Below are 27,953 nucleotides of genomic sequence, written 5' to 3' on the forward strand. Positions count from 1 at the left end.
CAGGCAAATTTAGTGACTGTCAAAATACTTTACATTGCTGATAGTCATTAAATTTACCCGTTTGTTGGCTTTCTTATATGTCAGTTAAATTTTCAACATTCACTTTAAAACACACACACATATACATCCATACTTACTATCTATCTATCTATCTATCTATCTATCTATCTATCTATCTATCTATCTATCTCTATCTAATCTTGCAATGTGTTTAAAAAGGATTGAATTATCTTATTGCTTCTACTTAGCACAAAAAACAATAGATGTTGTATACTAATATGCATATGTGCCTGTGGAAATTGTGCTGTAGTTGCAACATAACTGAGAAAATTGAGAGGTATGATTGGAAGATTAAACAAAAATGTATGAATCCCAAGAGATGATAGGAGCAGATATCACATGGAATCTTGAGTATTATATTCAGTTTCTCCAGATGAAATCTGACTGATCCGTTTGCTTGAACCCCACAATTTTCGGGAGAGTTGGCCAGCACGCATCTGTTTAAAGTAAGCCAGAGACACAAAAAGGAAGGGGAAAGGGGGATAAGGGGGATAAATTAAATAAAAACTTCAGATGATTCTACAGAAGCGCAGACAGCAAAAGATAGAGCACATATACACAACACAATGGCAATTTATTTCTAAAGTATTTCAGTGTTTGGACAATCCTAGGGAAAACAAATAAAGGGCACAAAGTGGAATTCTCTCAAATACATCGTTAAAAGGTCACATTGTCAAGTGACTTTAAAGAGGCATCTTTGAATGCCCTAAAAAGCTTTGTAGGCTGAAGAAAACAGAATTTAGATATCAAGATTATGGTGCCTTCTGTCGTTATTTGGTTTTGAAATATAAAGAGAAAAGATCCTCTATAAAACAATCAATTTTGTTTAAGGTTGCAAATTGAACAACCTAATTAGGTAGTCTTCTAAATATGCTTTGGGGCAAATGGCAAATGAACACATAATCTTTACACCATAAAGAGTGTTTAGAGGTAAGACACTTGACAATGTTTGAAAAATAACAGCAAAAAGAGGGAATGGAAGAAGAAAATTATTATGGTGGGGAACCTATACACATTTACATTAATCTTAATCAGTGCAAACAATTTGTGTTAAATGATGCAATTTATAATGCAATAAATAAGTAAATTAATAAGAAAGACTCAAAACCTAGGTCAACAATCAAATGACCTGGCTGGGTTGTGCAATTAAAGGCATACTAGTTTTGCGGTGTAAACAACACACATTTTTTGGCAAATAAATAATTTATCTAATCAAGATAATAGTGCAACATTTGACTGTGTCTGACTTTGAATGAAGTCAAAGCCTAACTTCAGCTTGACAACTTGAACTAAGAGAGTGAATGGCTTTGATATCAGTTATAACCTGGATATTCCAGAGATTTGAAAAGGGCTTAGACACTTCCCCCAATGTGACACTTGAGAGACCGCCTGCAAAGATTTTGTATCGTCCTCAATAATTAATAAGCATCAGTCATTTCCTGGCTTCTTCTGAAGAGGTTAGTGCAGAGGTTTGCTTGAGTTAAGAAAATACTAGTGGGCATCTCTCCAAAATTAGGAGAATCATTTTCACAGACGCCATAATGCAGTATTCCATCAGTTCAGAAAGCCCAGGGTGTCACTGAAGGGCTTTGGTTCACTTGCTCTAGGAAATATTTTGGTGACATCCCTTTTGTGCGGTAGACTAAAGGACATGCCCAATAAACACTGCATAATTGTAGTTGGCATCCAAGTAGTTTGCATCCACTCCAAGGATGAGAAGCACTGCCCTTTGCATAAATCTAATTAGCAACAAAAAGATGGATCCTTAATGGCATTTTTTTAAAATGGCGCATGAATGCAGCTAAGCAAAGCCACAATGGTTCCAAAGTAGCCCACTGTTGTCTATTCAGTGCTCTTCTGGAAGCTAATGTCATTCATTGTAAACAGTGGTGACAGGTTAATGTTGAGAATTAAGTATTAAATGGCAGGTGGCACTAAGCAAGTTCAGTCCAGTTAGAAAGCACTATTAGCGCATTCAGGCTAAGTCAATAAAATCTGTATGTTAGTTCAGCACACCTCCTTTCCCCTATGGTTCCCCTCTACATTCTCTCTCTTTTTTTTTCCAAGCAGAGTAGGATGTGTTAAAGAATCTCTAAGAATGTCTTGGGAATTATTTCTTCCCCCTTGAAAGGTCAAATTTGCTTTGAAGTTTGCCCTGCCACAGAAGCGATCGCTTGCTCAGCCGGAAAGCAGAAATAAATGAGCTTCCCATTGTTCGGTAGATAAAGTTCTTGATGGTAGGTTTTACCTCTGCTGGCTTTCCAACGCCAATGATAATCAACTTGCCATCATCGAGGCCCACCAGAATGTGGCTGAACTCTTTGGTAACAGAGACACAGCGAATTGGCAGCCGCATGGCTAAAGGGGAGGAGCTAAGGCTCAGGCTGAAATAAAGAAATAACAAACATCTATTATTTACAGCAGGCCAAAAAGCACTCGATGGGCAATTTATATTAAAAGACAGAAATTGCTGACATCTACCAGCAAGTCTTACGAAGCATTATGTACCGAGTCTCTGATTGGACATCTGTATCTAGGACATGGTCAGTAATGGAATACCACCATGTTTAAACCTTTGCTTCTGGGCCAGTTCAGTACATCAAACTTATTAATCAATTTCAGCATAGATTAAACATCCATAATTTATTAGAATGAATCGATACAAAAATGGATATCATTTTAAGATGCAAATCCAAACATAAGAGCAATTCCAAATCTATAAACAATCAATCTCAAATTAAATTATAGCTCTAAGCATATCCATTACTCAAACAAAAATATAACTTGCTTCTGTTCCCAATTGGCTCATTCAAGGGAATTCACTGAAAATCGAATTACTGTTATTGAGCTGGATTCAGATTCATGCTAAATAAATCCACTTGTGAACATCTATCTGCTTTTGACTGCATTTGTATCTCTCCCCCCACCCAATTTCTCAGAATTCTCCCTCAAAATTGTGTTTTAGTATAGTGTTTTGTATGAACTACAGAAGGAAATTTGGAATGGAAAATTATCAACAATTAAGCAGAAGTACCCAGCAGAACTAGAGAAGTAGCAACAGCAATTACCATATTATAACATGAAATAATGAACTCCTCAATTTACAATCATTCATTTACTGGCCATTCAAAGTTACAATGGCACTGAAAAAAAGTGACTTATGACAATTTTTCACACTTATGACACACTTATAGAAAAAGAACAAAACAGTAGCAACCAGCAATAAAACACAAATCAGGAAGTTGGTTGAGATCCAGAAAGATTGTTTCCTGGTAGTTTGAAGCATGATTAGTAGTAAAAGGCATAATAAGAGAGCTCAAAATCGTAAATAGCACGTAACTAACTAGCAAGGAATTAATTTGCTTCTTAGTATTCAGCATATGAGATTCCTTCCATATAAACAATAAAAGTTGGTGGAGAAGGATCATAGACTGTAAATTAAGAACTGCTGATTTATTTATTTATTTATTTATTTATTTATTTATTTATTTATTTATTTATTTATTTATTATTTATTTATTATTTACATTTTTATACCGCCCTTCTCCTGAGGGACTCAGGGCAGTGCACAGCCATACTAAAACATGTGTATCTATAAAATTTAAAAAACAATTTAAAACATATTAAATGATTTGGCCCTATATTAAAAACTAAAACACCCATTAAAATCCATTCTTAAGCCAGCCCAGCCTGTTGAAACAGTAGAATCTTAAGGGCACGGCGAAAGGTACAAAGGTCAGGGATCATACGAATCTCCGGGGGCAGTTCATTCCAGAGGGCAGGTGTCCCCACAGAGAAGGCTCTCCCCCTGGGGGTCACCAGTCGACATTGTTTGACCAACGGCACCCTGAGGAGTCCCTCTCTGTAGGAGTGTATTGGTCAGTGGGAGGCTATCGGTGGCAGAAGGCGATCTCGTAAGTACCCAGGTCCTAAGCCATGGAGCGCTTTAAAGATAGTGACAAGCATCTTGAATCGCACCCAGAAGACCACCGGGAGCCAGTGCAGCTCGCGCAGGAGCGGTGTTACATGGGTGCGCCGTGTCGCTCCCATAATCCCCCCCGCGGCCGCATTCTGGACCAGCTGGAGCCTCCGAGTGCTCTTCAAGGGGAGCCCCATGTAGAGAGCATTATAGTAATCCAGACTGATTGATCATAGGTCCCCAAGGACTGAAATTGTCAACATTACAAGTCATTGGAAACAGCCTTCCTTTTCAAGCTTCCCCTTACCTGTAGAGATCTCTTATGGAGAGAAATCCCTGTAGACTCCCTATTACAATATACTCCCCAGTCACACAAAGATCCGACACTTCTTCCTTCAAGCTCTCAGAGCCCAAATACTTCCCATTCACAGAGTAGAGATGCAATGCATTCTTATCCTGGGCAGAAAACCAAAAAAACAATAAAAGAGAGAGAAGAGCCTTGAGCAACAACATTTCCCATAGAAATTTTAAATTCTGTAACAGTATTGTTTGTAGCACCATTACAAAAAGAAGATACCATGGCATGTAATCTCTACATAATGTTCAGGATTGTCAATTCATATAATATTTACATATACAGGTGTGGGAGCCTGATTAGGAATCTGTCTAAGTTAGTAAACCTGATCTGCATGATTTTGTATCAGATTCTGTAGATAGGGTGTGAGTTAGGGGTTGTTAATAATTTCAGATCCCATGGAAATTAAAATTTTGTATATGAGAATACGAGACCTTACAAAATGTGTGACTTTGTGAAATTCTTTTTTTTTTATATATAAACTTTATTGAGGTTTTTTACAAAACAAAAAAAAATAAAAAATAGAAAAAAGAAAAAAGGAAAAACAAACATTCAAACAGAAACATAAAACATAAAACACATAAGTATGATAACATTTTCAATTAGTATCGGATGTGCAGTGTTTTAACTATTTACATAAATAGTATTTGGTGACATTTCAACTCACTTTTAACCAATATTTAACACACCTTTAGATCTTTCTTTCATTTTGTCATGTAACCACTTGTACCACCTTTCCCATACCATATAGTAAACTGACTTCTCATCATTTAATTCATAAGTTAATTTAGTCATCTCTGCGCACTCGAGTATTTTCTTAATTGTAAGCTCTTCTGGTGGTTGAGTTTTCTCTTTCCAGTACTGTGCGTATGCCAATCTAGCGGCTGTAATTATGTGGATCATTAAATGTATCATTTCCTTTCTATATGGTTTCTTTATTATTCCCAGGAGGAAAATCTCTGGTGTTAGTTCAATATCTTCGTCAATTATTTCTTGTAACCACCTCCTAATTTTATTCCAGTATCCTTTCGCTTCCGGGCATGTCCACCACATGTGAAAGAAGGTGCCTTGACCATGGCCACATTTCCAACAGTTGGGATGTATATTGGAATATATCTTTGCTAGTCTGGCCGGGGCTAGGTACCATCTATGCAACATTTTGTAATGGTTTTCCTTATATGCCACCGCTCTAGTAAGTTTAAGATTTCTGTTCCATGCCTCCTCCCATTCCCCAAAATTTATATCACGCCCTATATTTTTCTCCCATGCAATTATTTGGTTCTTTGTGACATCTTCGAACTTACCCTCGCCTAATAAATAATTGTATAGTTTTGCCAGAATCTTTTTATTTGTTCCAGAATCTTTTTATTTGTTCCCATCAGGACTTTATCCAATCCATTTGGTCCAAGTTCTAAACCGTATTGTTCTTTATCTCTCTGATATCTGGATTTTATTTGTGAGTAGGTCCACCAATCTAGGATTATTCCTTGCTCTCGTAAGGTGTCATTTGGTTTAAGCCTCCCTCCTTCGTCCAAAATATCTTTGTATCTGCCCATTTTCTCTCTCTCCCACCTATTTGGGTGGGTCAGGGCCTCCATTGTTGAGAGCCAATTTGGAATTTTTTTGTAATATTTCTGCCTAATCTGAGTCCATGTTTGAACCAAGGAGTCTCTAATTTTATGTCTGTGGAAATGTGTCTTCCTTTTCTTCTCCGTGTCCCAAATGTGGGCGTGCCAGCCTTTTTGCAAGTCATGGCCTTCTAAAGTGAGAATCCTCTCATTTTCCAGGGTGATCCAGTCTCTTAACCATACTAGCTTAGCTGCCCTGTAGTATGTTTGTGAAATTCTGTCCATTTTTTTAAATGGGAGCGTACAACTGTGTTTTAGTCTGCAGAGGACATGCAAATAAAAGGTTGCCAACATTTGCAGACAAGTGAATGTTGCAGAATATCAGTTGCAGAACTGATCACATTCAAGAAAGAGTAGATATGCAAGGCTAAAATCTACCAAGAGACTCTACAACTTGGTTCCTCCTCTAAATTCCCAAGCAGTATCTTGACATTTGGGAAAAGAGGAAGCCACAATTTCTCCAACACTGCTAAGGATGCTTATCTAGAAGCAAAATGACAACCACGCAACTCAAAATTGTCTTTTTCCAATTAAATTATAAATACACAATGGCATTCGGTCTTGAACTTTATCTAGAACGAATTTCGCAAAAGATCATTGCTAAAAAGGCAATTAAAGCTAAATTATTATTATTATTATAAAAAGGTTGCTGCCAGCGTCCTAGGTATCAACATCTTTAAAAGATACTTGGTTGATACCTAGGAGGCTGGCAGCAACCCATATCAACCATTAGCACCAGTCAATGGTATTTGTGATGCATTTTTGAATGTTCAGTTGATTGGGGTTCATGTTTGGTGAATAAAAGATAACAATAACAATAACAATAACAATAACAATAACAATAATAATAATAATAATAATAATAATAATAATACTCTCCAGGTTGGTAGACTGGAGGATTATTTTCATTCCATATCAAGTATAGCATATTGAAACATTAAAGGCAACATTTAGTCAGCCAAAAATAGGTAATTCTGTTGCATAATATTGAGTTTAGGCTAACAGGGATACTAAATTCTTGGACAGTGAAATGCCTACGATTTGCTTGGGAAAAAGAGCTATAGAAGCTTCCCTCCAGCAGCCACACAATCCTAGATACAGCTTTGGCTGCTTCCTTTTGTCATTTCTCTGTGTTGCAAAACCTTTCCTTTCAAACAAATGGCACAACCTTACACTGCAGAGGCAGGAGACACAGCCAAGAATGAATTCCAATACTTTGTCCACACTAATTCATGTACAGGCAAAAGTTGCTGCATTTTGATTAAGCCAAGTCTATGTAACTGAATTCACACATTAAAAGGGCTTTCCCATATGCTCTCTTTGCCTATTTTTCTGGACAACAAACCATGAATATATGGTTTATGCAAACATAAATATACACCTATGGGCCCCAGTTTATTTATTTATTATTTATTTATTTATTAATCAAATTTCTATATCGCCCTACTCCTGGAGGACTCAGGGCGGTGAACAGCCAAGATAAAATACAGATAATACAAATATTAAAAATCCCTTAAAATTATTAAATATTTTGGCCGAAACACAGATTAAAACACCCAATTTATAAAATCAACGAATTAAAAATTTAAAAGAGGAGAGTTAGGCCAGGCCAGCCTGCTGAAATAAAAAAGTTTTGAGAGCACGACGAAACATGCACAGGTTCGGGATCCTCCATATCTCTGGGGGGAGCTTATTCCAGATGGTAGGTGCCCCCACAGAGAAGGCTCTCCCCCTGGGGGCCGCCAGTCGACACTGTTTGGCCGACGGCACCCTGAGAAGCCCCTCTCTATGGGAGTGTACTGGTCAGTGAGAGGCTATTGGTAGCAGAAGGCGGTCTCATAAATACCCCAGTCCGATGCCATGGAGCAATCTAAAGGTGATAACTAAAACCTTGAAGCGCACCCGGAAGACCACCGGGAGCCAGTGCAGCTCACGCAGGAGAGAGGTCACATGGGAGCGCCACGTCGCTCCCATAACCACCCGCGCGGCCGCATTCTGGACCAGCTGGAGCCTCTGGGTGCTCCTCAAGGGGAGCCCCATGTAGAGAGCATTGCAGTAGTCCAGGCGGGAAGTAACAAGAGCATGAGTGACCGTATTTAACGAGTCCCGATCCAGAAAGGGACGCAACTGGCGAATCAGGCGGACCTGATCAAAAGTCCCCCTGGCCACGGCCCTCATGTGCTCTTCCAAAGACAGCCGTGAGTCCAGGAGGACACCCAAGTTGCGAACCCTCTCCGTGGGGGGCCAATGACTCGCCCCCAATAGTCAGTGATGGCACCAACTAACTATATCGGGATGTTGGAAACCACAGCCACTCGGTCTTGGATGGGTTGAGCCTGAGTCTGTTTCTCCCCATCCAGATCCGCATGGCCTCCAGGCACCAGGACATCACTTCAAGGGCATCATTGTTTACAGGTACATATATTTGTATTTATCCAGACATAAATTATATATACCATTCCATGGTTTGATGGAGGGAGGGACTAGCCTTGAGAATGCTGAATAACAATAAGAAACTCCCATTGCTATTCCAATCACGCAGTTAATTTATCCCCACCTCTAGAAACAAAACCAATGCAGCCACTGTTCATTCTGCTGTCTGAATACCTTGAGAGTTGTCTTTCCTTCTATGCTGGTATGAACGACTAAGTGTCCTTCCCAAGAAACAGCCAGATTAGGAACAGTGATCGGGAGAGAACTCTCACAAGGCGGCCTCAGAGTCCTCATATGTTGCCCCTTCTGAATTGTGTGGACAATCACAGTTCCATCCTATTAAAACCAAACAGAGATATCTCAAAACTGGAAGGATGTGAGAACCAATTCATAGTGTAGCAACACTAGCCTCTGTGCTTTTAATACAATAGTCAGCATGCCCAGAATGACACACAGAAAACAGCCACCCAGGCAGTGGTTTTTCAATGGATTATCCTATCTAAGCAATGTTTTATGAGGCAAATAAGACTTTTAACAGCAAGTATTTATAACAGCTCTTTATATTAATGACTTTTAAATAATGCAGCTCCTCTCAGCCTCAAATGTTCATTATGCCTCCACACTGCAGTTTTAAAAACATTCCATATATTTTGTTGAATGCATTCCATTCTTTCTGCAGAAGACAGGAAGGAAGAATGTTTTGGAAATACATTTTAAAAATAGAAGACCTTTTTTAAAACCAAACTCCAAAATGGTTCTGTGTTGAACATTTGCCATCAAACTATCATGCATGTATTTGCCTGGAAGCAGATGTTCAAAAGGGGAAATACTTCCAAAGAAGCGGGCATAGCTTTGCAGACATCATTTACCACAAGGGAACAATTTAGAAATGTAAATGGACTGGCAAGAATGAATTGCGTATTCAAGGTTCACTTGAGACTGATGAGGTACTTTAAGCCGGGGAAGCAGTTTTTCTTACTTTGAATGAAGACTTAGGAAACAACAAGCAAGCATACCCTGGCACCTGACACTGCCATGTCCAGTTCTGTACTAATGCCAACTGAAGACACTTCATTGGTATGTCCATAGAGAATCTGCAAAGGTTTAGGAGCCAGTCCTATTGGCACTCCTCCCTGCAATTAAATATTGGAAAGAAGCACTGTTATATTAAAAGACAAGGTATTTTCAAAGCAATACATCTGCCCAAAACCTGACATAATTCTGTGCCAAACTTTCTACTTTAAGGAAGTATAATGCTTCTTAATATATTAAACATTCTTATTATAGGTCAGTGATGGCTAACCTTTTTGCCGTCGCGTGCCAAAAGCAGGGGCAGCATGGGAGGGTCGCACACATGTATGTCCCCACACATAATTCAATGCCCCTCCATGCCCCCCCCCCACTTTTGGCATGTAACAGTAAAAAGATTACCGGTGGGTCTGGAAGGACCGTTTTCCGCCCTCCCCAGGCTCCAGGGGCTTTCTTGGAGCCTGGGGAGGGCAAAAACGGCCTCCCCCCTCCCCCCTGAAGCCCTCCAGAGGCCGGAAATGGTCCATTTCCCGACTTCTGGTGGGCCCAGAAGGCCCAAAAATCAGCTGGCCGGTGCACACATGCGCACTGGAGCTGAGCTAGGGCAACGCTTGCGGGCCCACAGATATGGCTCCATGTGCCACCTGTGGCACACGTGCCATAGGTTCGCCATCACAGTTATAGGTTAAGGCAGAGACTAAACAACTTCTGCAGCCAAGGAAGAAAAGGCTTAGCTACCTCTTCCTGCTCACTATGATCATGATTGTCATTAGCCTACTATTTAGACCCATTTAACTTTGCTTCAAACTCTGCTCCGGTTTATTATGATAGCTGGAAGTTTAGAAAGTCATCAAAGGTAAAATAAAATACAGCTAATAAAGGTAAGGTAAAGGTATAAAGGTAGATTTATTTCATCCAAGGTAAAATAAAATGCAGCTCATAGTTGCCAATAAAATGGCAGCTAGTAGGTGCTGTGCTGCCATTTTATTGGCCACGGTGAAAACAAAACTGGATCATCTGAAACTGCTACCAAAATAAGTAAATAAAATAGATAAAACAAGAGAAAACATATCAATTCAATTTATTCTTAGGAGTCACAAACAAAACTTTAGCTCAAAAAATTAGAAAATCTCAGGATGTATAAAAGAATAAAAAAGGAATTCTTTCTTCACTTGTGCCTCAGAAACTAATCGATACAGCAATAGTTCCATTTTACATTTACATTTACACTAAAGAAAGGACTAAACAGTGAACAAAGGACTGGGGCTTTTAATTGCACAGTATTATTTTCCAAGGAGTTACAAGAACAATCAGTACAAGAACAACCTTTTTATAAATTTATTTTTATTGATTTATTTAAAAAGACTTGCATGGCTACCCATCACAATTCTAAGCAGCACAAAGTCAGAATGAAACCAGACGAAACCAACAGCCCAAAACAAATCCTCTCCAACCCATTAGCAATACAAACGCCATCGCTGGACTCCAGTCTTACCTCACCTCACCCCAGCGCTTTTGGCATGTTCAGGTAAGTTTTCATGCACTAATACTTCTATCAGATATGCCAGAATGTATCCCTCGTGGCTCTGTAAGCCCTATACAAATTCCCAACTGTGTGAGACTCAAGTAACCCTTTTATATTTTATAAAATATGAATGAATGTATTGTACCTCACATTCTGATCTTTCTGCCCCATCTGTAAGTTAAGACAATCAGAAAACATGGCATCCCACAGCACAAATAGCTTGCAGAGTTCCACAAAAGCCAACTCACCTGCTGAACTATTTGCCACACCATACAAGTGGTGTCCCTTGAGCCCGAAATTAAATGGATCCCACAGAAATCCATGGCTAAGCATGTCACAATGTCTATAAACACAAACAAACAGAGGAAGACTCAATTCATAGAAATTGAAATAACCAGATAAAAAAGTGACAGTTTAAACATAGATGTGCTGGCTTTGCCCCAAAATGAAGCAACTATTCTACATTGCAAAATGAATGTAAATTCATGACCATTAGATTTTAAAGAATATGAATTAGCAAACATTGTATGTAACATGTGGAACACCTAATTATATCAATAAGGATTCCTAAAGAGAATATTTCTGCTCCCAGGAAAAAGAGGCATTAAACATAAACGGTTATGTAAAAATTCTTTTTCCTCCATCAGATATTATCATAGGATAATAGGATATGGATCAGTGGTGGGTTGCCTCCGGTTCGGACTGGTTCTATAGAACCGGTAGTAAAACCGGCGGGAGGCTCCACCCACTGACCCTGATGCCATCAGAAGCTTCTGCACATGTGCAGAAGCAAGGCGTGCATGTGAGCGAAGTGAGCTCGTGCGTGCGATCCCGTTGCGAACGGGTAGTAAAGGAAAGTAGAACCCACCCCTGATACGGATGTGGGGCCAGTAAAGGCTCACCAGAGGCCTTCATGCACATTTACTTACCTTCTTTCAAGGTAAATTCTATTCAATTCTATGGGGTTTGTCAGGAAGGAGACATTTTAAATGGATCAAATCCAACATGATTTATGTTTTAACCAAGAATAGTCTGTGGTAGCAAAAAACAAAGGAGGAGCCTTGTTTGCCCCAAGCTATGGAAGATTAAAAAAGAGAAACTCTGGTGTCAGAGGAAGAATATGTCATTAGAATAATTGGTGATCCATTGTCTTTTTAGCCTATCTGTAGAGTTTGCAAAAAATCTAATGGATCCTTATGGACAGATAGTGGAATGGAAGAGGCTTCTGAGCCAATGCAATCTAATATTTAGACTATACTTTAGACTAGGCCTAGAGTGACATTACTTTAAAACTTAACTTGGTCTTTGAAAATCAAAAGTAGATTTTGGTCCAATCACTATTCTCAACCTCATGGGGATAAATTGAGCTACAATTAACATCTTGAAAATCTGGAAGGTAACCTCCTTCCTTCTTACTAAAAAATAATGCTAATCAGCACAGCAATAATATAAATATTGTTATTTACAATACGTTTATCATTTTCTGAGATGCAATAAGCAGTAACATCCACCGAATGGTCTCTATATTTTACAGATTCACAACATGGTGAGTTTTCTTTACTTATCACAATGGAAGAATACAGTGCATTTGTATCTATTCTCTGTATCCAGAATTAAGAAAGAAGGGCCAACAAGAAGGCGCCAATCCTGTTTGTAGTTTAAGCATTATTTTTGATCCATTAATAGATCCAAGTAATGTGTTGCTGCATCCTTTTGTATTTTAGGGCTTCTTTCTGCTATAAAGTCAGGACCTCTTTACTGCTGGGTAGACAACACAATTGCTATAAACATCAATGTTTCCATGGATATCTTGCCTGGCAGTCTCCTTACTTTAATTACATAAATGAACAGGATGTAGGCATTCTGCAAAGCAAAGCACAGACATCTTCTGTATGCTCATGAACATTTCTCAATTGTTAAGCATTTTTGCATATAGAGTAAGTTAGTAGAATAAGTTGCAGCCCAGTGCTTTGTTTTGGAGGATGTTATTTGAATAGAATATAGTAACAGATGCTTCAAGGTCTGAGTCTGAGTTTTCCCTTTCTTTCCTCTTATAGCCCAATGATTTAGGGTCCAGCCAGCTCAACTTCTGTCTCAGCTTTCACTGTTTCCCAAACTTAATGCAGGCTTTTTTGTTTTCCAAATAATTTCTGCATGGTTCATCTCTGTGGATCTCTACAGTTTGCTTGCCCAGTAAACAGGAACTTTGTTACTGGCCTGCTCCCTGGAGCAGAAATTTATAAGCAACCCCACCTATTTTGTGGCAGCTATTTTGTGAGAGCATCTCAACATTCTAAATAGGCCCATTGTCTAATACACTCTAAATAAATACATAAGTAAGTAAGTAAGTAAATAAGTAAGTAAAGTAAATAAATAAATAAATGCCCAATCCCTTACCCATGTGCCGAATATGCTGCGCCATCACTTTTCCCTTGGTGAGAGATGTCACACGAATGCTATTGTCCCAATGCCCTCCACTGAAAAGCAACTTTGCATCATGGGACATCACAAACAACTTTGAAGTAATTTCCAATCCTGGTGCAAAAGGACCACTGATGTTTCGTTGTGTTCTGGAAACAAATACTAAAATTAGATCTACATTTTCCACTTATTAAAGTATATTATTGCCCAAAATCATGAAGCATGTTTCAGTACAAATAAAAATGCAATATAATTACTTAATAATATGAAATCTGCTTGCAACGATATAAGCATTTATCAAAGTGAGAATAAAGCACAAGTTTCAACTTCCAGCATAACAAATTTTGTTTTCTTCCAGTTAGGATGGGAGAAGGGAGAGAGCTAGTCAGAGGTCAGGTAGAGGTTTACCCTGTTCATTCATATAATGACTGATTGTGGTACACTATTATAACCAAACTCCCAATTCTTATCAATAACTGTGCAAATTTCTGAGATCTGAACTGCGGATTTAAGATTTTATCATCCATTCTCTTGATCTTGCATTACAGGAGTCTCCAGGCTCATATCTGAGCTTTGTTCAATCAGGATGTACCTATCCTTGGGAAAATGTCTAGAGGACAGTATAAAGCTGATTAAATAGCAAAGAGAACATGAATTCAATGAGCCAGTTTATTAAGCCAAAATTAACCATGAGCCCATGGACTCCTTCATCAACATTCTCATCCTTCGGCAAAGTCTGCTGATTTTTTCAGATAATTTCCCATAGCATCCAGCTCTGAGAAGAAGCTTTCATCACCTACCCAGAAGCCTATTTTGCAGTTCAAAATAGACAACATACACACTGAATGTATGTATGCAATACATACATACAAACTTCTACCTGTATGCATATTTGTAGTTTGATTCAGATAAACATATTTATACCTTGCTCTGGATAAAAAGATTAAAGACACACGAAGAGCAATGAAAATATTCTTTCTCTCTATGCATATCCTCAATGAAGGATCACATCAATACATTTTATAAGGTGGGCTCTAGTTTGTAAAACGCATGCCAAAATATTTCCCAGAAAATTATGGTTTTTTTACTCACTTGGGATTTGTCACTGTTTGATCCTTAAGGAAAGTGAAATAATTGGAAATATTTCGGTCATAAGGTAGCCATCCATGGGTCCCAATAATAAAGTTGAGGTTTACTGTTACCTTCAGAAAGGAATGTTTAATTTTTTAAAAATGAAATATAAACTTCAGTAACATCAAATATAAATACAGTTTGCCTTTCCTCCCTGCCTTTATATCCAGCTGCTCTTTTGTGAATCTTTGAATTATAGTTCTGAAAGTAGAGTTCTATTAATTTGTATATATTTATTGCATTAAGATACTACATCTACTCAGGAAACATTAAACACAACAATCACACCAACTATGATCAAAGATACCTCAACTTATAGTATATTATAATATCCTTAAACTTTCCACTTTTAGTTGGAAACAAGTTAAAAATTAATAACAAATTAACAACAGGCAACAAGTTAACAATGAATAACAAGTCATTTTGATAATTTCATATTAGACAGTCTTCCAGCATTTTTCGCAAATGTCACTCACCAAAAGTTCTGGACTTCCCTGTGACATGAAAGATCGGTATTGGTTCCTGGGAACAATGGCCTTAACAATGGGGATTCCATCGCTGATTCCCTAAGGGGAAAACAGATGCTAGTTGGTGATGGTAAGTAAGGCAAATTAATCTAATGTGACATATGCTAGCATGTAGGTTATATTCAAATTTATAGCCAATGGGGATGCTAATATTAAATGGAGTTTCTAGAAGAAAGCCATGCACAGCATCAAGCTCTGTTACCATGGCACAGTGGTTAGTATGCAGTTTTGCAGGCTAATTCTGCTGACTGCCAGGAGTAAGATTCTCATTGGCTCAAGGGTGACTCAGCCTTTCATCCTTCCAAGGTTAATAAAATGAGGACCCAAATTGTTGGGGGCAACATGCTAACTCTGTAAACCGCTTAGAGGGGGCTGTAAAGCACTCTGAAGTGGGATATAAGTCTAAGTGCTATTGCTATTGATAGACTACTATCCTCGGAGTGCTTTTGACTTCTCTGCTTTGCTCTGTTTAGAGAGATTTAAACAATGTTAAAGACTGCTGTAGGTTTTTTGCATTTGCAGAAACCAAAAAAACTTAATAGATCTGTTTCTACCATCATTGTAGAAAATGTGTAATGCACAGTCTTCTGTCTCTATAGGCATTTAGCTTTTTGGACCTTGAATCCATTTTTAGCTCATCCAATCATGTGGGAAATTATTATTTTTATTTTCAAACACCCTAGAGGCTGTTTTTTAAAATATTAAATATAAATAATGTGAAACATTATCAGCTGCAACCTGATAACAAATATCTTTACCTCAATGAAGAAGGATTTTAGTTCAGAGAGATGCTGGAACAGATTGAGGGTGGAATTTTCATTTTTGGCCTGCTTCTGCAGCACTTCCTCCACAGATAATCTTGCTGGATGGGGCTCCTAGAATAAGTCCAGAGAAGTGGGAACCACAATTACACAATGATTCTTCAACAAATTATTGAAATAAGAGGAATAAAGATCGTATGATTTGGCACAGTATGTGACAGGGAGGTGTGGCAGGCCTCAGGAGAAACCTCTGAAGCATGAGACCCATGATACATGGTCAAAGATAGACTATTCATTTGGAGATGGTACCTGGGATTCTTAGTGCTTCCAAAGGATTTACCTTCAATAATTGGCAAGGTGTTTGTCCGAAGTTGTTAATCATCCCTTCTAAGGCTTTTCTTTCTTTCTCATCAGTTAAGGCATCCAGGTCTACAGCTCCTGTAATGATAGTCAAATGTCAAACAAAATAATAAAAATAATATACCTTTCTGTACATAGTTTCACAAGTATATATTACTTAATATTTCATCAGCTGAAGTTGTTATGGGGAGGTGTACGCTTGCTCCCTCCCTTGCAGTTATTGAAATGTTTCTCCATGTACCGTAAATGTACAGTAGCCTCTCTTTCTATCTGGTGTCCTTCAGATCTACTCAGACTACAAACTCCAAAAAGCATCAAGGTTAAGGAAAATCAAACTCTGGTAGTGAAAGAGAAGATTTCATGAGGGCCTAAATGCTAACTATGGCCAAGGTCTGTGACCAATCTGCCCTATCCATTTGGATGCAACATGAAGAACAAGAATAAACCTAGTTTAGTATGATGAAAATGACTGACCCTTGAACCTGTGTGATCCCGTTTGCTCCAGCATTGTTTACAAAGCATTTCCTTTCATTTTTTAAAAACTATTCAGCCCTAAGAAATTCTGGTTATTCTTCAACTTCATACTAGTTTAGATGATGTGCTAAAATGTGACCAAATAAAAGCAGAAGTTTCCAGTCTCCCCATATTTATAATGGAGCTGAAGAAAAGCATTTAAGGCTCAAGGTGTATTTGGAGATTGATGTTACACACAGACCACCTCCCAAAGAAGGCCTTCAGCTTCTGCTGTGAAGAACCATTTTATCATGAGAAGCACAGACTTCTAAAAGTTGATGAATTTTAACCTTAGAATTTCTGTGTCAATCACATGGAGTCTAGTAGCATCTTTTCAGACTAAAAGATGTCATTAACAAACATAAATTTCCATGAGCTGCATATAATGTCATCAGATGCCTGGAAACTTCATGTAGTCTAGCCACTCTATGAATCTGACAACGCTGATGTCTGTTAATACAATTTGCTAGTCAGAAAAGGTGCTACTAGACTTTTCCTGACTTTTTTTGCCACCCTAGACTCAATGGTCTTCTCCTGCAGTGTCCAGTAAGAGCTGACTGAGTGGAACACTCTATATGAGGTCATGGAGAACATTTCAAATAAAAACTGAACTTTTATCGCATCAACTTTGTCACTTAAAATCAACTCCCAAAATCTTAAATGATCCATATATAGATATGATGTAGGTAAAACTATGCACTTGATTCATGGCGCTGGTGAAATGGTGATGCCATGGACATGTCTACACAATGATTGTTTGCCAGGATGTATTTACAACTTTCAATTTAGTTTACAATTCTGGGATTTTGTAGTAGCCTTCCATCGAAATACAGGTAGTCCTCGATTTACAACAGTTTGCTTAGTAACCATTCGAAGTTACAACAGCATAAACGTGATTTATGACCGTTTTTCATACTTACGACCATTGCAGCAGCCCCTTGATCATGTGATTTACATTTGGCTGGTTGACAACTCACTCACATTTATGACAGCTGAAGTGTCCCAGGGTCATGTGATCTCCTTTTGTTACTTTCTGACAAGCAAAGTCAATGGGGACACCAGATTTACCTAACAACGGTGTTACTAATTTAAGAACTGCTGTGATTCATTTAACAAATACAGCAAGAGAAGTCATAAAATGGGGCAAAGCTCATTTAACAAATTTCTCAGCAACAGAAAATTTGGGCTCAATTGCGGTCAGAAGTTGAGGACTATCTGTATTAACAAGGTCTGATCTTGCTTAGCTTTTTTCTGGAGCAGCCAAATGTCAGTTAGATACTGCCACCTATCACTGTTATAAGAAAAACAAACATGATGTAATACATACATATTATCACCAAATAGTTGGCCACTGATACATTGTTAATCATTCTCCCTAATCCTAATTAACCATGTATAGAGGCTAATGCAAAAGAATAATAGATAAGCCATTTAATACTATGCAGCACTAATCAAATCATACAGCTATAAGATAGCAAATATTTAATAGAGTGCAACATTTTATCCATGGCATAATCAAAGCCTATTGTGCTCTCTCCTGCCCTTCCTTGGTATAGCTTTTAAAGCTACTATTAACCTTTTCAACACACATGATCCAATTATGAAACAAGAAAAGATGGGACTTATACCTTCATAGGTACAGTAGTAGAAAACATTCAGAGCTTCCACTGCAGCTGGACCCCTTTGTTTATAGCCAAAAATCAGATCTATCCATTCATGGAGATGAGCAGAGACATATTCTGATTCCTAAGACAGCAAGAAAAAATTAAGTTCAGTAACTGAGTTCTTCAAAAAAACTTCTAGCCCATTTTATTTTTTGAAAAAAAAGGCTTTTTCCAAATACAGTTTCCTCTCCATATTTACATTCATTGAAAAATATCATCCTAGTAATATGATAATGTTTGCACACATAGGAACTGTGAAATATTAGAAAATAAATCCAAGTTTCTGCAACCATTCAGGAGAAATAAATAGATACCATAAAAGTACAATTTAATTCAGCTGTAGTAAAACTTCTAAGGATAAGAATAACAACTTACATCGCAAAAAAACTATAAAAAGATTTTTTCCAAAACATTTGGCCAGATTACCAGATACTATCTACAAAATTTTAGTAATTAAATATTTAATTACTAGCTGAAGGTGCTATCCATGGACCCAGATGGGTAGCTGTGCTTTGAAGAGCAATTACACAATAAGCAACATTGTGTTTGGGCCACCCAACTTTCAAATGTCATCTCTCAATATGGATTCTCTATCCAATTCTCAGTCCAATTAGCTCTAAAGGCTTTCAAACAAAGAGTTATTAATGTGGCTACTTAAGATGATATTGCAGCACTTAAATGTGTCAAATGTCTGAAGCGGCTGGCTCAACACAAATCAGCCACCCAGTTAGAAAAATACCTGACAAATATATTACATGCTGCCTTAACATCTCAGAAGAGTTTTTTCTAGAGCTTGATTTGAACATTTGGACTCCATGATAAGACATCGGAGGTTTCATGGGATCCCAATTGAAGAAAGATTTTGGATTTGTGAAGCACCAGCCATTAAAGACACTGAAAACATTCTTGTCAACTGCAAATTGTACCCTCCAGAAACAGCCACTTATTTAGCCTTATTTAAAAACTAAAAAATATTCAAGCACCCAAGAGAAACACTCTAACTTATTGCAGGGAACAAACCTACAAATCATCAATAAGACTGCAGTCCTCATTTCAAAGGTCACCTCAAAGAGGAAAGAATACCTTGATTAAATTAGAATTAACTATAGGGGTGATGATATAGTATGAAGTTATGTTTTCTTCTTATTTATTTGCATTTTTGTGTCAGTTTTATATATCTGACACAGTCATTTGATACAATTAATTCTCTTCTTTTTCTATTTTACCTTCTATTATTTTATCTAACTTATTTATCTCCAATTTATCATGCCTCCTATATTTTATTCTGTTTTATCTCACTTCGCTGTATCATATCTCATTTTATTGTATTTTACTATGGTTGATATTTATGTTTGATATGGTTGATTAATATAGTATATCATATTGTATCAAGAAGAATGAAGAGAGAAAGGCCACTGAAAATCATTTTACATGATTATGAATTAGTGAATGCCATACCTTTTAAATTTTTAAAACTTATTTATTTGTATCCCGCATTTATTATTTTTACAAATTACTAAAGGCAGAAACATATTCAGCACACCTTCCTTTCATTTCCTGTCAACTTACACATGTACTCTGATGGTCCTTTGTGCTAAACACACATTTTAAAATCTTACATTATCTCTCCTGAGGGATTATAACTCACCAATGCTTTCCTATGTTTGAAAATGAAGTCTTCTGGAGAATGTGCCCATTTTGGTAGGACAACATCATTTACCTCTTCTTTTGAAATCTGGAGCTGACCAAAATTGAAATCTGCAGATAAGACAAAAGGGTTTCAGGTGCAATTAAGATGATAAAATGTTTCAGAAAATATCAGAAGTTATTGTTTTCTAAGCCAGATACCACTGAAGGAAAAGATGACAGAAGAAAAGCAGTTAATCAGGAAAATCAATGTCTCACATATTTATTTTAAATAGAACCAAATTATGTAATAGAATAACAGTATTTGTAATAATATGGCAAAAGTGTAATTTAGGAATTTTGTATGATAAATGAGATTTTCTATTCATTCTGTAATCACAGGATCAGAACATTAGCCAATGTGTTGCAGGAGAAGAGCAAGCAAAACTGGGGGTGGGCGGGGAGAGGGTGTAGAGAGAGAGCAGAGTAAAATGCATCATCAGTTTAGAGTCTTTGCGTTGCCACAAGAGAACTACGTCTAGCCCCCACCCCCTCCTGAATTCTGTTGACTCTTATCTAGTGCCAGTTTAGTGCTGGTGTTAGTTAACTAGATTCTTGTATATAAGCTTCAATAAATCATTTATGCTGCAATCCACATGAATGGTCCTGATTATTTGCACCTGACATAGTGTTACTTAAACCTCAAAAGCGATTCCATTGTTCTGTGCAGTTTATTATTGATTTAACTTCTTACGATTTTGATTCTCTAAGAACTCTGGCAAGTAGAAAAATTCTGGGATTAGCTCATTCACATCATTTGGATTCTCCATGAGAGCTTGCCAAGTAGCATGAATGGAATGGAACTGTCGATCCGCGCAGTCAAATCTGCAGAGAGAAAATACACAGGCAAACTCCCCAAATTACACATCAGTATTTCCACTAAAATTCCATTTAAATAATGGAATTGCACTTAACTTTAGCTCAGTGCTCTTCCTATCAAATCAAATATGAATGCAATTTTTAAAAAAGTAATATACCTATTTATTGGGATAACAATGCATATCTGGAGCTACACATCATTTGCACACATTCCTGCATCACATTTGAACTAGAACACAAAACGTGTTCATTCAAGAACTCTATTTAGCTATTAGCATATAAATGAAGCTCTGGACAGCAACAAATTGCATGGAGGAAGACTATGCGTGGCCATTACAAAACTTGGTGGGAAATTTGGGTATCTCCAAGATGCTAAGATTACATGGCAAAGTATCAGAAGTTAAACATCTTATAATTACACTTTTTAATATTGTAAGCCACCCAGAATTATCCTGTGGTAAGATGAGCGACCAATAAATTTTATAAACAAATAAATAATATTTTTGTTTTATTGGAAAGAAGCCTTTTTTTTTTTTGCTTCCTTTACTCAAAAGATCTATTGTGTTTGCGGCTCCTCTGAATTACATGCAAGGGGGCTTCTTTTCTGAGAAATAACCATCTCTACCCTAAGTATGTGAAGAAATGATACCTTGTTCACTTTCAAGGAAAATAATACATGCTGCAATTCAGCCATTAAGCCAACAACAGAAATTGGTACATCGCTTAATATCATACCTCCCACTCTGAAGCTGGATATGCAAAGTGGTAAAAGGTTCAACCCGAATAAGGTAATGCATGACCCCAGCTGCATTGGAGTAGTGAGTCCCATAGTGAAACTTGTCAATAATTCCAAGGGGGTCTTCAAAGTTATCATATCTTAAAAAGCAAAACAGAAAAATAACTGTGAATATTTTGGTATTTATTGTTTTATTTACTCTGAGAAGTTATATTAGTATCATTTACCATCTGAGAATGAAGAACACTCAGAGTTCTTCATTCATAATAGACAAGAAGAATCTGGGAGCTGATCAATCAAGTTTTTCTTTTTTTAACTAGGCTGGGCTTGAAACACTAAAGTAAATCAATATAAATCAGTATGACTATATAGCGAATAAGCACCATATGGGTGAGTTGTTGAAAAGCAAGGAAAACAATAAGTGATGGAAAAAATAGAATTTTTGCACTGAAAATATTTTATACAACAATTTTACATTTTCTATACTAATAAAGAGCACAAAGATTCTGCCTATCATCAAAAGAATTTCTTTCAATTCAATTTTTTTTAAGCATTCATATACACCAACTTCACAATGCTTCCTCCACTGGGCTTTTCTAAGGCGACATGCAACCCCATATTCTCAATGATAAACAACCATTATTATAGCAATATAGCTATCAACTTCCTTTTTTGTCATAGTTTTATTACTGCTTATTTCCCTCCACATCCAATAACTATGCCTCAGTTTTACACATCTGAAAGGGCTGTGACAATTTAAAATGCTCTTATCCTAAATCTGCCTATCAATGAATACTTGAACAGCTTTCTTCAATTCTTCACTACCATCTGAATAATAAATTCCACTTACTAGACGGAAGAGTAGAACAAGCGCAAACATTAAGAAGAAGCAGATCCATTATAAGGATATCAATTAAATGATTATTTCAAAAGAAATACCTTTCCTTTACAGCTCTCACATTCTTTTCATTCGCTACACCAATAGGTTTAGACAAATCCCGAAACACTGCAGGATTATTCAAATCCAATTCTTCTGAAGTATAATCCTGCAGAATCCATGGAAACTGGAACAAAAAGGAGAACATTCTTCAAATCTCACATTTGTTTTTTGATAAAATATAATATTATGTCTAGTCAGAAACAAAGGACATAAATAATACTTACAACAGGATATTGTGCAAGATCATTGTAGGTTCGTCCTGCCATAGTATTTAACTGAATGAGGTAATCAAAATTGGATATTTCCCTGTTCACCCATTTCTAAATAAAGAAAACCCAATGTTGAAGCTAATGTTGTGTAAAAAGAGTTAGTGATGTATTTTAGTATAATTCAAGCAAACAAAACGGTAAACTTAAAGCAGCATTCATGTTTATTCAGATTTTTATGCCACCCTACTCCTACAACCCATACAGAACTAGAACCATATAACCATGAAAATTATTATTTTTTAATCATATTATTGTTGCTTTCCTATATAATCCAACAAATAGGACTTGCAGCAGAATGCTCCATTTAGGATGAGGTTGTGTAAAATAAAGCTAATATTAGTTTTGTCCTATATACATCACAAGTTAAAGTTTATTGTACTCTTCAAGTGACAAATTGTTTTTAATAGAGAATAGAAGCGTTCAAATATTACATTTATCTGTATTTTTAAAATTAGCTCTGACACCAGCTGAGGGAGCTATTATTCCAAGCAAAAAGAGACATGAATTATTTTTAATGTTCCCACCATTCATCTTATTATCCTACCTGAGTCAATCCAGAAGTTTTGAATAATTCTTGGGGAGATCTGGTTCCACTAATATTTTGAGAACACAGAGACAGAATTCGACTATATACTCTGTTTCTTGTCTACAACGAAGAAATACATAGGTTAATTTATTGAATAACATCATCAGAATTTCCCTATTTTCACATTTGGGCTTGCTGTTTTGGCAACCTGATTGTGGGGCTAATCCATGCAATTCAATTTATCATTTTACTGTAATAAATTCTCATGCATTTCAATAAATACTACCACATTATTTAAAGGAATTTTGCCTCAACATTTATCATCTCCAGCAACGATGGTCCGCTACACTAAGCGTTGAAGAAGGGTATATGCTAAAGGAAGATGTTAAAACCAATGTTGGTTTTCTTTTAAGCATACCTGCATAAAACATGGTATTTGAACTAGATATTTTGGCTTTCATTATTAAATATGTCAGCTGATCACAAAAATAAGTTAAATATGCACCTAAAATCCTAATATGAAACAAAAGCACTCAATTACTTCACCATCCAAGCTGGGTTCATTTTTAGCACAGTCAGGAATATTATTGAATTGAACCCATTCATCTGTTCACAGGAGATCACTGGCCAAAGTCACTCAGTAATGAAAATGACGTTTTAGGGATTTCTCTCAAGGTATTCTGCACAAGAAACGTCTAAAATTACATACCTCCTTTTTAAGGTTAAGGAAATAATTAGTCTGGTCAATAAAGAAGATCTCCAAAGCCGACCTCCTCAGATTATAACGGCGTAAATGAATCTCTCGAATTTGAGAAAGAGGCCATTTAAAATCAAAACCTATACCTGGATATAGAAGAAGAATTTCAGTTTATTCTTAACTATATTCAAAAAGTAGGTATATGATAATTATGAAAGTCAAGAAGGTCTGGTAACATGATTGGAAAAGTAAAAAATTCCAATTGGAATCAGCCAAAATAGAAATCTTGCTAAAAATAGTAGCAAGACTAAGCAACCAGAGGCGTCAGGATCATTTCATTTCAAACTACCCTTTTATACAATAGTTCCCTGTCACTGAAAGTCAATAGTAACATTTATCAACAATTCAGTTATGAAACAAGATATGAAATAAACAAGAACTGTAGTATAAATTCTAAAATAGCTGTAATCTGTTATACAAAAAAGAAAAAACGAAAAATAAATTTGCCCCAATAACCTCCCCCCAGTCCCCTCCAAAGAACTTATACACCCATAAAGCAGATAAAGGCAAGCTGAAGTATGAGACTGCATTGTGAGAGGCTGGAAAAAGGGTGGGGAGCACTTTCAAACTGCCTTCTTATAAATGGATGTTTACCATGGCAGCCATTTTGAGAAATGTCAGATCCCTCAAATCATCAACCAAAAAAGATTTAGGATCCCCAGAACCAGGGGAAAGTTGGGCAATCAGCAATATTTTTCTCCACTGCAATGCAAATGGAGATTCTAGATTATCAAGCAATTGAAATCTTTCTTCCAGAAATTCATTCCAGTGTGAAGGAGGATATGTAGCCAAGTAACTACAGGTAGTCCTTGACTTGTGAACACCATTGTGCCCAAACTTTTTGTTGCTAAGTGAAACATTTGTTAAGTGAATTTTGGCCCGTTTTATGACCTTTCTTGCCACACGTTAGGTGAATTACTGCAGTTGTTATTAGTAACATGGTTGTTAAGTGAATCTGGCTTCCCCATTGACTTTGTCTGTTTGTTTGTTGACTTTGACTTTGTTTGTCAGAAGGTCACAAAAGGGGATCACGGGACACTGCCACGGTCATAAATATGAGTCAGTTGCCAAGCACCTGAATTTTGATTCCATGGAGATGGGGATTCTGTAATAGTTGTAACTGAAAAACTGCACTTTTTCAGTGCCGTTGTAACTTTGAATGTCACTAAATGAATAGTTATAACTCAAGGATTACCTATTACCTATAATTAGTGTTGGCTAATTATTGTCCAGTCTCCAACCTTCGCTTTGTTGCGAAGGTTGTTGAGAGTGTGGTAGCACGACAGCTCCCTCAGTACCTGGATGAATCGGCTTATCTGGATCCGTTCCAGTCGGGCTTCAGGCCTGGGTACAGCACGGAAACGGCATTGGTCGCATTGGTTGATGATCTCTGGAGGGCTCGGGACAGGGGTTTTCCTCTGTCCTGGTCCTATTAGACCTCTCAGCGGCTTTTGATACCATCAACCATGGTATCATGCTGCACCGGCTGGAAGAGTTAGGGGTGGGGGGCACCGTGTTGTGGTGGTTCTCCTCCTTTCTTTCCGACCGGTCGCAGTCTGTGTTGGCAGGGGGGCAGAGGTCGACCCCGAGGCCCCTTGTATGTGGGGTGCCACAAGGGTCGGTCCTCTCGCACCTTCTGTTCAACATTTATGTGAAGCCGCTGGGTGAGATCATCCGTGGTTTTGGGGTGAAGTACCATCAGTACGCTGATGACACTCAACTGTACATCTCCACCCCGGACCACCCCAATGATGCCCTTGAAGTGATATCCCGGTGCCTGGAGGCTGTACGGATCTGGATGGGGAGAAACAGACTCAGGCTCAACCCATCCAAGACCGAGTGGCTGTGGTTTCCGACATCCCGATATAGTCACTTGGTGCCATCACTGAAAATTGGGGGCAAGTCGTTGGCCCCCACTGAGAGGGTCGCAACTTGGGTGTCCTCCTGGACTCACAGCTGTCTTTAGAAGGGCATTTGACAGCTGTGGCTGGGAGGGCATTTTATCAGGTTCGCCTGATTTGCCAGTTTGCCCTTTCTGAATCAGGACTCGTTAAATACAATCACTCATGCCCTCATCACTTCCCGCCTGGACTACTGAAATGCTCTCTACATGGGGCTCCCCTTGAGGAGCACCCGGAGGCTCCAGCTGGTCCAGAATGCGGCCGCGTGGCTGGTTATGGGAGCAACGTGGCGCTCCCATGTGACCCCCCCCCCCCTGCGCGAACTGCACTGGCTCCCAGTGGTCTTCGGGTGTGCTTCAAGGTTTTGGTTACCACCTTTAGAGCGCTCCATGGCCTAGGACCAGGGTATTTATGAGACCGCCTTCTGCCACCAGTAGCCTCTCACCGACCAGTACGCTCCCATAGAGAGGGGCTTCTTAGGGTGCCGTCGGTCAAACAGTGTCGACTGGCAGCCCTCAGGGGAACAGCCTTCTCTGTGGGAGCACCTGCCATCTGGAACAAGCTCCCCCCGGAGATATGAAGGATTACAGACCTGAGCGCTTTCCGCCGTGCCCTCAAAACATTCCTACTTCAGCAGGCCGGCCTGGCCTAACCTCTTTTTAAACTGTTTTTAAATTTTTTAAATTTTAAATTTGTCTTATAAATTTGGGGTGTTTTAAATTTTGTTTTTCTGGGCCAAATTATTTAATTGTATTTTAATGGTTTTTTAACATTTGTATTATATGTATTTTATCTTTTGGCTGTTCACTGCCCTGAGTCTTTCGGGAGTAGGGCGGTATACAAATTTTAATAATAATAATAATAATAATAATAATAATAATAATAATAATAATAATAATAATAATAATAATAATAATAATAAAAAACACAGAAGTCCAAAGGTCTTACCTTCTTCTTTTTCAATGCTGCCATCATAGAAGTAAATGTGTTGTGTAGTGACCTCCAGCCTGCCAGATATTATATTCATTATTGTAATAAGTTCACAGTCTTCTGAGAGCACAAGTTTTTCTTTTTGACCCTGCTCTTCCTTTTCATCCCTGAAGCAGAAATATCAAATGATAGGCTTGATTAGCTGGATAATACAAAAATTACCCAAAAAAGGCATCAGCATTTCTTACACAATAATCAGTATTTGAACCTCTTAAAGATATCTTAAATACAGTAAATGATCCACCACTAAGTACTAATTAATAAGAAGCCTGATTAGTCTCAAGTAGGATTTGCAATGTTTTTGATCTATACCTTAAACAAATGACAAGAGAGAGAAAACACTTCTTAAGAAGAGAAAATCGTGAAAGTTTGATCCTGTAACAAATTTCTCATTTCTAAATTATGAACAGTGAGAACTTACTTATCACACAAGAGATGCTAAACGTAATTCCTAAAATATATTTTATTTAGATCTTTTATCTAATTAGAAGAAAATATAGTTTGAGCATGTGGTTCTTGAAATAAAGTATCTGCATATAAGAATAAAGTAAAAGGATAGGCAGTTGTAAGTAAGTAAATAAATAAATAAATGTTGTGTTTGAACTTGCTTAGCAGAAGAGATGTGGTATTAGTCTATATTTACTATCTATGGCCAATGTAAAAAAATGACAAAGGATATTATATTTAATTTTTTAAACTATTATTTTTAAAAATCATGATATGAAGCATTAAAAGTATTTGTTTCCTTAACAATCTGTTTTCTTATTAGTAGTTTTTAAATATTTTTAAATATTTTTTTGGATTGAAACAAATTTTGATCTATCAGAATGCAGCTAACTTTGAACATTCTAACCATCAAATTAGGTGGACTGTTTCATTCCAAGTTTAAAAAGAAAGATATTTCCATTTCATGCATATTCATGTCTGAATTTGAATGTGGAGACATGTTAAAAAGAAAATCCTGATGAGCATGCCCACAATATGTTGCAGCCATACTCTTTGG

General features: G+C 37.5%; 1 protein-coding gene across 2 annotated transcripts in view; it reads right to left on the reverse strand.

The window, feature by feature from the left end:
• Positions 1–298: 298 nt before the first annotated feature.
• Positions 299–27,953, reverse strand: part of NBEAL1 (neurobeachin like 1) — an 82,699-nt gene continuing 55,044 nt past the window's right edge. For both annotated transcript variants that reach the window (XM_070956806.1, XM_070956805.1), the window contains 20 exons: positions 26,909–27,057; positions 24,012–24,145; positions 23,321–23,422; positions 22,732–22,827; positions 22,507–22,631; positions 21,567–21,707; positions 20,707–20,837; positions 19,975–20,084; positions 18,291–18,408; positions 16,130–16,227; positions 15,787–15,903; positions 14,978–15,067; positions 14,463–14,572; positions 13,347–13,519; positions 11,198–11,292; positions 9,412–9,528; positions 8,570–8,731; positions 4,287–4,435; positions 2,309–2,444; positions 299–497 (listed from right to left, as the gene is read on the reverse strand). In XM_070956806.1, coding sequence (XP_070812907.1) covers positions 396–497; positions 2,309–2,444; positions 4,287–4,435; positions 8,570–8,731; positions 9,412–9,528; positions 11,198–11,292; positions 13,347–13,519; positions 14,463–14,572; positions 14,978–15,067; positions 15,787–15,903; positions 16,130–16,227; positions 18,291–18,408; positions 19,975–20,084; positions 20,707–20,837; positions 21,567–21,707; positions 22,507–22,631; positions 22,732–22,827; positions 23,321–23,422; positions 24,012–24,145; positions 26,909–27,057 — 2,455 coding nt within the window. In that variant the 3' untranslated portion in view covers positions 299–395. The remainder of the gene's footprint in view (positions 498–2,308; positions 2,445–4,286; positions 4,436–8,569; positions 8,732–9,411; positions 9,529–11,197; positions 11,293–13,346; positions 13,520–14,462; positions 14,573–14,977; positions 15,068–15,786; positions 15,904–16,129; positions 16,228–18,290; positions 18,409–19,974; positions 20,085–20,706; positions 20,838–21,566; positions 21,708–22,506; positions 22,632–22,731; positions 22,828–23,320; positions 23,423–24,011; positions 24,146–26,908; positions 27,058–27,953) is intronic.

This window comes from Pituophis catenifer, unplaced genomic scaffold (assembly GCF_029215685.1).
Source record: "Pituophis catenifer annectens isolate HBS135680 unplaced genomic scaffold, rPitCat1.0.hap2 SCAF_1, whole genome shotgun sequence".
NCBI lineage: Eukaryota > Metazoa > Chordata > Lepidosauria > Squamata > Colubridae > Pituophis > Pituophis catenifer.